Source organism: Saimiri boliviensis, chromosome 1 (assembly GCF_048565385.1).
Source record: "Saimiri boliviensis isolate mSaiBol1 chromosome 1, mSaiBol1.pri, whole genome shotgun sequence".
NCBI lineage: Eukaryota > Metazoa > Chordata > Mammalia > Primates > Cebidae > Saimiri > Saimiri boliviensis.
In genome coordinates, this window is record NC_133449.1 from 126,668,300 (window position 1) to 126,677,666 (window position 9,367).

A 9,367-nucleotide genomic window follows, 5' to 3' on the forward strand; every position below is an offset into this window, starting at 1 on the left:
CTTGCTAGATGTTACCTAATAAGGTAGTATTCACTGGAATTGGGATTAAAGTACTGCCCTCACACTGAAGCTATCTGGGCACAGAAGGGAAAAAGAAGACACTTAAAAGATGAAAAAACTTGCTTTAGGACCCACAGAATTATTCCAAAGTATCGGGGTGATTGGACCCCCTTGGTAAACGCCAATGGGCTGCCAGGTCTCACATGAGGTCCTTGACAACAGATCCAGTACACTCTTGGGACCTTCCCCTGGGAGAGGCCTTTTCCAGGGAAAGGGTGCTGCCATTTTTTGGTCTTTCTTCCAAGTTACAAGTTGCATATTCATGCTCCTCACAACTTACCAACCAGAAAATTATCCATTTTACAGATGAAACTGAGGCTCACAGAGGTCAACTCACATGCCCCAAGTCAGAGCATTTGTGAATGGTAGTGAGGGGATCCTACTCCAGAGTGAAAAGTACTCAGGTGTCATCAAATCCAGCCTCCTGACCCCCTGTTTGGCTATGCGGTGGGCAGAAAGGCAGTCTGTGGAGGTGCCCGCACCTTCGGTTTTGAGCACAATAGGTTCAGACCCCTTCATATATTCCTCTCCTTCAGGAGTTGCCTCCCCACCGGCACAGAGCAGGGAACAAGAGCAAAGTTACAGGCACAGCTTTCCCCTGCCAGACACCTGCTGAGGTGGGCTCCCAGGTCAACTCCTGCCTTCAGTCAGGGGCCAGAGTCTCCAGACAGTGCCCCAAAATTAAAGGTGGCAAGGGAAACAGTGGTCGGGACTTGAGGATTGGGATTATAAGACTACCCCCTTCATGTGCTTGGTCTATGGTCTTGAGTGCCCAGAGCCCCACCCAGGCCACCTACAAGCCCAGTGTGGGGACGAAAGAACAGCATGTCCCCAAATGCTGCATCATCCTGAGCAGCCTACTGCTCCTATCCCACTCCCAGACCGCAAGCAAGGGGACATAGTCACTACAAAATCATTTAGGAAAGACAAACTTTATTTTGATGTCTCAGAAATTGGCAAGGCAATTACCACAGTGACAATACACTTTCATGTTTTAAATCATCTTCAGATGCCTGGTCTCACTGAGACCTCACGACAACCCTGAAAGGCAGGCAACTACACATCCACCCTACTGGGGACTTGCGGGAGGCAACCCAGCTTCCACATGGAACTTTACACATTCCACGTAGATACCTCCTGCTTCAGGTCCAGGTTCTTCAATACCCCAGGACGTACAGGACGTCACCAGACACAACAGATACCTGAACTCCCTCCGCTGTAAAGCACAGGATTGGGCCACCCCATCTCTAAATGAAGCACCCCATCAGAAGGATAGTTCTGGCATGGACAGAAAGGGGTTTTTCCTTGCTCTCCTGTTGGGAAACAGGTGGAGGGAGCAGCCCTCTCTCTGACGTCCGCTCTCTGACACACCTGTTGCTGATCAGCCCTTCTGACTCTTCCCCAGAAAGAAGGCAGAGCTGCGCCTCCTCCCTCTGCAGGGGCTGGACTCAGATCTAGTCCCAGGCAGCCACTCACACCGGGAAGCCTCCTTCTCTCATGAGCCCTCCTCAGTCCTCAGAGCAGGAGGACCCCGTGCAGGGGCTACCGCCTCTATCTGCCAGCGGCACACAGGGCACTTGGCCGTATCCCTGAAGACCCGCCAGGCACAGTAGCTGCAGAAGTGTGTGTGGCCACAGGGCACAAGGCAGGTGTTGGCAGCGTGACAGAAGCAGATGGCACACTCCTCTCCTGGTGTGGCTGGGAGAGAAGATAACATAGGTCAGGGCACGTGGGGGAAGGGGTGGGCAACCCACTCACAATGTGACCACAGAGAATGACAGAGAAACATGCAGCTGTATTTTGAAGAATATCGCCTAGTGAGAAAATGCTTACAGTGTAATCAAGTGAAAAAAAGGGGGAAGAAAGCCATAATGTGTGTGTGTGTGTGTGTGTGTGTGTGTGTGTGTGTGTGTGTATAAAATCAAATTCCAATTAGAGAAAAGGAAAACAGAGCACAGACAAGTACCCATGTATACACATGTCTGTATCAATGACCAAAAATACTGGGAAGAAATCCACCAAAGAGTTAATGGGTGACTTCTTTTTTTTTACTTTCCTCTTTATTCTTTAATTTTTTATTTTATTTTTTTGAGACAGTCTCACTCTGTCACCCAGGCTGGACTGATCACAGCTTGCTGCAGCCTCAACCAGCTGGGCTGAAGTGATCCTTCCACCTCAGCATCCCAAGTAGCTGGGAACACAGGCATGCACGACCGCACCCAGCTAATTTTTGTACTTTTTATAGAGACGGAGTTTTGCCATGTTGTCCAGGCTGGTCTCAAACTCCTGGGCTCAAGCCATCCTCCTGCCTCAGCCTCCCAAAGTATAGGAGCCACTGCACCCCACCTATCCTTTCATCTTGATTTCCATCAGCAAAGCATTTACGATGAACGTGGATGACTTTTTAAAGTAAGAACAAAATAACACTGTCTGTTCCTGAATGTGCTCTTGTAACTCATAGAATGGGCCAGTGCTCTTGAAGGTAGACCTGCCAGGTTGCTTTTAGCTTTCTAGTAGGCAAAGCCAGATCTTTTGACCCAAAGCCTATGAGAGACTGGAATGAACAACCAGGGCATGGGGCTTCTCCCCCTACTCCAGGTGCTGGATTCCTGGGGAGTCCTTGGTACTTGGGAAGGCACTCACCTTCTGGCTCAGGCACAGTCTTGTTGCTGAGGTCCCACAGCATGGCTGTCAGGAGCCGGCTGTCTGTGGAATCTGAGACAGAGGGAGACACTTACGTCCAGGACGGCAACCCCAGGTGCCCCATCCCACTCCTGGCCCCACAGCAAAGTGTCCAGTCTCCCTTCTTTCCTGGGTTACAAGGCTGAGCCCCTATCCCCAAATTTTAAGACTCTGTCCTGGTCATCCCTTCCCCAGCTTAACCCAGCTGAGAATCTGAGAATCCGTGGGGCTGCAGATTATTTCTCCTGAGCCACCCTTCCTCCAGGCCCTTCTTCTTTGCCCTCCAGCTGCTGCCTGAATGGAGACTCTTGGCTGAGCCACATTCCCAACCCAGATGGGCATCACCATCCCCCAAGAGCCTGGACAAACACAGGTTCTGGGGGCCCACTCCAGACCCAGCAAATCGGGTGCTCCAGGTGTGAAGGGCTGGCAGCTGTGGCAAATAAATGATTTTAACAAATCTGCTTGCAGGAGGGAGGGAGCGGACCACCACCCAGACAAGGAATGTCAATATTTCTTGTTATGGGTATTATTGCTTCTCTGCGCTTCCCTGAAATCTACTTGCCTATGGGGTGGCTAGAGGGACAGCTCTCCTTTCCCCACCCACTGACTGAGAAACTCAGCTTTCTCCCTGCAGGCACTCTCCATGCACACCTCTAGACCCACCTGTGTGTTCCCTTTGCTTGCCACCTTTGTCTCTAGTGAACTCCTATTTAGACTGCAAAGCCCAGCCCAAGTGTTTCTTTCTTTGTAAAAGGAGGTGGGCACTTTAGCAGATGTTTGGGTTAACAGATGTTAGGAGTGCTGGTCCTATCTACTCACCGTTCTTAGGGACAAGACTGCCCTCCCTACGACTGAGCCTTGTCTATCTGATGTCTCCAGTGCCCATCTTCACAGCTAACACTGGATAGCGGCTGATGGAATAACTGGATGTGAACCTTCTTCCCGTGGCTCTAGATTGGTGTGGGGTGCCACTGGAGCCCCCATCTCCCCACCTCCCCTGCAGGGTCCCCACGGTCGCCTCACCCAGCAGCTCGATGGCCTTGGTGGTCCCGTACACGTCCATCACGGCCCAGAGCGGGGCACCCACTGGCACACCCTCGCGCAATAGGAGCCGGCAGCCAGCGTTGACCTTGGCGAAGAGGCGGCCGCGGCGGTCCACCCAAAAGCGGACCACGTTCCCCGCAAGCGCGCAGCCCTCGGGCAGCACGGCCGCCCAAGTCGGGCTCTGCTCCTCCAGGTCTGGACACATGAAGGGTGGCAGACTGGGCACGGACACGCGCGCGGGGTCTAGGCGCGTGAAGCCCACGCGGAGGCCGCCGCACCAGCCTTGTTCCTCCTGCAGCACGCGCAGCGCCACGCGCTCGCCCAGGCGCACCGGCCGCTGGCTGAACACGATGCCATCATGGAACGTGGCTCCCCTGTGTGCGGTGCAGCCACTCGTGTCCAGACGCACTTGTGTGCCTTTGGCCTTGGCATGGAAGCGAAGTGCCTCTCGGGGAGCCTTGGCGTCTGTGGGTTGGGGATGGAGAGTGTCAGTGCTGACTGGGTCTAGACCCACCAGCTCCCCAGGGAGCCTCCAGTATCTCAGAGTCCCCCACACCTCGGAACCACCTTGACCTTCCCCTAGGGACAATTTCCACCTCTCTCTGTTCCTGTAGGGATATTGAGGAACTAATGCCTATTTGTGATCTGCCTGCAACCAATCTAGTAATGGTTATCATTGTTCAACAGAAAGAGGAGGGTTAGTCAGGCATACATATCTATATGTTTGTTATACACATTTTTGGGGTTTTTGTTTTTGTTTCAGAGATGAGTTCTTGCTGTGTCGCCCAGGCTGCTCTTGAATTCTTGGCCTCAAGTGATCCTCCTGCCTCTGCCTCCCAAAGTGCTAGGATTACAGGTATGAGCCACTGCGCCCAGCCCATACATTTATTCTACATGTTCCTAAAAATAACGGAAGAGGAGACAGACTGACTCGCTGACTGTGGTCCACCTTGGGAGACCATCTGCTGTTCCCTCTCTGTTTGTCTCTCTGGCTTTCCCATAGAGAACTGCATCACTTGTGAATGCCATGGCCCCCAGTAATGGAGTTGTCTTTGTCCTGGGAGAGAAAGGGGTCTGGCTGCTCCCCCAAGGTGTGGGTGTTGGCTCAAGAGGGAGTCCCAGGCTAGCCCCTCAGAATCCTAGGTGGGGTCCAGCCTGGCTCTGGTATGGGCTCTGAAACCAGGGGACTTCCCACACACAGGACTCTGCCTGGTGGTCAGACGGGGAAAGCACCTCACTGAGCAGCCTTTCCTCTCCACTCAGCCTGCAGGAAGCTGGCAGGGCTTCCTGCCCCACAACTGCCTTAGCCGGCCCTGCCCCTCCCTTCCTGGCCCTGCTCTTTCTGAGCTGGGGAAAGGAGACTGGCTGGCTGCTTGCTGTTGAAAATTAAAAGGTGAAATCTATTAGAACTTGAGCTAGAACCCAGCTTACAGGAGCAAGGCCACTATCCTCCCAGATCAGGTCACACTCCCCTGGCAAGCAGGCACTCTGACCACATATAGGTTTACACCCTCTATCGGAGCCCAGGGCCAGGAGGCTCCATCTGGTCAGGCACCAGGACACCTTTGTGGTGAGTGACTCTGTCCCTGACTTCCACAGGCCAAAGGTAAGACTACCTGAAGTGACCTTTCAGCAGCATTAAGGACCAGCTTTCACTGTGGCCTTGGGACTCTCTCAGAGCCCTGTGTATCCACATCCACCCCTCGCCCGTGCCCCACCCATGCCTTCCCGTGATGCACTCATCCTCCCCTGCCCCCTCCCATCCTGGCAGGCTTGCCCAGCTCCGGTGTCTCAAGGCTGCACCTACGCAAGGAGAAGTCCTGGAGCAACACCCATGGAGAGCCCGAGCCAGGCTGGGGGCCTGATGTCAGTGAACCTGTCCTTGTACCCATGGTTGAGGCTGCTCCATGGAGGGCAGTGGGGCACCAGCTGGGCCATGGCTGACACCCCCATTCCAGACCTGCCCTGCTGCTGGCCCAGGCAGGTTACTGCCCTCCGGTGCACAGCCTCCTCACCCACAAACAGCAGTGATGTGCATTTCCAGCAAGACCAGGCATCCTGGGACACCTGTCTGGAGTCCTGTTCACTGCCTGCCTGGCCAGGCATGGGGCTGGGTGCCAGGGCAGGTAGGGGCTCTTGGCATAACCTGCCACAATCTAGGAGGGCAGAGGCCAGCCCTTTGGCTGAGTCACGGCCTATCCCTGAGATGGGAACTGGAGAGAAGCCTTGGAGTAGGCTTCGCAAGAGACCCAAGCAATGGCCCTGGACAAGGGGCCATGCCAGAGAGGGTGGCTGGCATCCGAGACCTCTCCACAAACTGCCACACCCAATCCTGCTGCCATCCTGAGAGGCAGATGGTGGGCAAGCTGCCAGTCCCACCCCATAGCAATCAGGGGCAGAACTAGGGTCCATGAGTTCTCCCAGTCTCACCCAGTGCAGCTCCTACAGGGAAAGGGGCACCCATTGGGTCAGGAGAGCTGGAGCCCTGTCATCATGCTCTGCACCGTGGGCCACGATGGAACCAGCAGAGATGAGCCCGTCCTGGTTGAGGATGGAGTTTCCACCCCATCTTCTAGGCAGGTGCCTGGGACAGAGGCTGGCTCCATGCAGGACTGGCTCTGGGGGCAGGGAGGGGTGGAGGACAGGAGGTGACCTCACTGCTCCCTCTACTTCCTGGAGGGAGTAGGGAACTGGCTAGCTGGAGGCAGTCCAGGGAGGATGGGAACTCCCCCAGAATGGCCTTTAGGGTACCAGAGGCCTTGGGAGCCCTTGAGAAGCAGGCCTTGCCTTGGAGGAGAATTTGACAGTTTGCAAAGCTTCCCCACTCCCTGCCTCGGAAGCCTTTGCAGCAGCCCTGTGTGGAGCTAAGTCCTCATGTCACCAGGGCTGGTGGGTGCTGAGAGGACAGGGTGGCTGAGCAGATCACTAGAGGCCAGAACACCTGAGCAGTCTCCTCTGTGCTGCTCACTCAGGCTCCGCCCCCTATCTCTGGCGCCCCTTTCCCCTCCACCCCACCCCTACCTGGCAGAGGAGTGAAAGGCCCCTTAGGGCACAGCCTCTTGTCTTTGAAGACTCTTGGTCTGTCTATATGGTCACGTTGGCTATTCAATGTGCACCACCAAGGCTGAGTGGGGCTGAAACCCACCCTCACCCTGCCAGCTCGGCAAGGGCCTGGAGGACCATGTCTACCTACTTCAGGCAGGGCTCCGTGCCTGGGTCTGGAGCAGGATCTGGGTGGCCTGACAGGTGTAATCGACACCTCCACTCCGCCTGCCTCCTTCCATGAGGCCTGCAGGGGTCCTCCCACCCTTTGACCTGGGCAGCCTGGGATACCCCACTCCCAGGGTGGGGAGTGGTGGAGGTGGGCATAGGCCATGTGTGGCTCTCCAAGCAGGCCTCTCCCTAGCAGCTGGGCTAGCACAGGGTTCAGATCACCCCAGTGCTCAAGCACCCTCACACTCAGAGGCGGTTGCTCTTTCTATGGGTTCCATTTTCAGGCAGGACCCTGAGCTCAGAGAAGCAGAGTGCCCTGCCCATGGGGGATCTCTCCAATTACTCCACCTGCCCTGGGGTCCCCATTGCTGAGGGGTGAACTGCTGGCCAGCAAAAAAAGGCCTTTGGGGTGTCTCTACTCCAGGACATTCCAGATTCTCTAAGCTCTTGGAATTTGAGTGGGGCAGGGGCACCTCCTTGTTCAGCAAGAGCATTTAGGGATCTCCATCCTCACCACTCCTCCAGGCATCAAGCATTTTGGAGTGCCAGGCACCCCTAAGCACTTTGCAGCCTCTTTTCAGCCTCATTCCACCTTCGGGAAAGTCCTCAGAGCTTGGGAACGCTGTGCTAGTCATCCATGTTTTTGCAGCCAGAAAGTGGGGGATCCGCACTCCCACGCCAACCTCCTTTAAGGCTCGTCATTTCCCTGCCAAACACAGTTGCTGTGACAGCATCAGTGGCTCTGGGCACAGCCAGCTGCTGGTCTGTGAACCTGTGGTGCCCACCAGGGGACTGAGGGCCCTGAGCCCAGGCTTCCAGCTTTTTACCTGGGAAGGCAGGTCTAGAGATACACAATTCCAACCGCTGGTGCTCAAAGACCAGGTCCTCCATCTCCTGCCCGCACATGGTTCTTCCGCTAAGGGACACCTGTGGCTTCAGGTGAGGCTCACAGAGAAGCTTTGTGCCTGTCACTCTTTTGATTTGTGCATTTGATTTGATAAAGATCCCTATAAGCCAGCAGGCATCGTCCCAGACTGCAGATGTGGAAACTGAAGCCCGCAGCTCAACTAGGCAGAACTGGGACCCCGCCAGCCCCCTAAACTTTACACTGACCACACCTCTACTCCAGCAGTGACATAGAGCGCCCTGCACTACCTGTACCCCCGGTCCAGAGACCAAGCTCCAGCCTCGCAGGAGGTCTACTTACTGGCCTCGAAGCAGAGCTGGGCACCCATCAGTCCAGGGTCCTCGGGCACAGGTCCCCAAGTCTAGAAGGAACTGCCTGGAGAAGGCCAGTGGACAGGTTTCCAAAGATTCAGCAGGTCTGCTTTTTATGGCCAGAGATCATGTTACAAGTTTGATGATTAATTCAATGGTGCTGTCACGAGTTACTATATCCAGGGGATTTCCCGATGATTTCTCCTGACCTGCTGTAGCTGGCCAGCCTCAGAGAAGGAAACAGGGACTGGGGACATACCTGGGTATTTTTTATGGTAGCCTTCTCTTTCGCTTCTGACCAATGTCAAGCTGGCTGTGCATTGTAATGGTCCAAGGATGTTAATAAATACCTAGGCCCAGCCCCACCCCCAAAGACTCTGGCTCCACTGGCCTGGGTGGAACCCAGGTATGTGGAGTTTACAAAGCAACCCAGATGATTCTGATGTGCAGCCAGGGTGGAGATTCACTGCTGCAGAGACCCTGGCACACAGAAGATTGAGTAATCTATGTTGCTGAAGCAACTGAATTACATTTGCTGCATTCCAGGGCCTGCAAAGTTGTGACCCCCCAACAGAGAGGAGGGGTAAACCAGACAGAAGAGGAGAGGAACTGATGGTCCCTCCAGCCTTACTAGAGCTAGAATTCCATTTTCCCAGAACCACTACAAAATGCAAATAGGCCCACAGATGGTCACACCAAATGTCTAGCTCCCAATGTGTTAGCACTGGAAAGAAGGCAAAGATATTCTGGCTTCTCCATTTTTATTTTTGTTAGGGAAACTGAGGCTCATGGAGGGAAGGTGGCTTACTCTAACCTAGTGCTTCTCACTCACATCACAGTGTACTTTCAAATCTCCTGGGGATCATGTTAAAACGCATTGACTCAGAAAGCCTGGGGCCCTATCTGGGATATGTGGACTCAACTTTTTTTTTTGAAACAGGGTCTCAATGTCACTCAGGCTAGAGTGCAGTCGTATGATTATGGCTCACTACAACCTCAAACTCCCAGGCTCAAGCAATCCTTCCACCTCAGCCTCCTGAGTAGTTGGGACCACAGGTGCACCCCAACATGCCTGCCTAATATTTTTGATTTTGTAAAGACAGGGTCTAGCTATGTGGCTCGGGCTGGTTTCAATTTCCTGGCCTCA

At 54.4% G+C, this 9,367-nt stretch overlaps 1 protein-coding gene across 1 annotated transcript; it reads right to left on the bottom strand.

Annotated features, from left to right (window-relative positions):
• Positions 1 to 964: 964 nt before the first annotated feature.
• On the bottom strand, positions 965 to 8,468 carry NEURL3 (neuralized E3 ubiquitin protein ligase 3). Its single transcript, XM_003941270.3, has 4 exons — positions 8,210 to 8,468; positions 3,769 to 4,254; positions 2,704 to 2,775; positions 965 to 1,758 (listed from the first exon to the last, which is right to left on the bottom strand). Exons 1-4 carry the CDS (start codon positions 8,235 to 8,237, stop codon positions 1,556 to 1,558), a joined length of 789 nt encoding a protein of 262 aa, XP_003941319.2. The 5' UTR covers positions 8,238 to 8,468; the 3' UTR covers positions 965 to 1,555.
• Between the last annotated feature and the right edge of the window lie 899 nt (positions 8,469 to 9,367).

What these genes read in the sequence shown, in the direction of transcription:
- NEURL3 (XM_003941270.3), bottom strand. Translation starts at nt 8,237, where the DNA reads ATGGGTGCCCAGCTCTGCTTCGAGGCCA. An exon ending in CCAGCTCTGCTTCGAGGCCA is followed by an intron (nt 4,255 to 8,209) that starts GTAAGTAGACCT and finishes CCCAACCCACAG; the next exon opens with ACGCCAAGGCTCCCCGAGAG. An exon ending in GACTGTGCCTGAGCCAGAAG is followed by an intron (nt 1,759 to 2,703) that starts GTGAGTGCCTTC and finishes CTTCTCTCCCAG; the next exon opens with CCACACCAGGAGAGGAGTGT.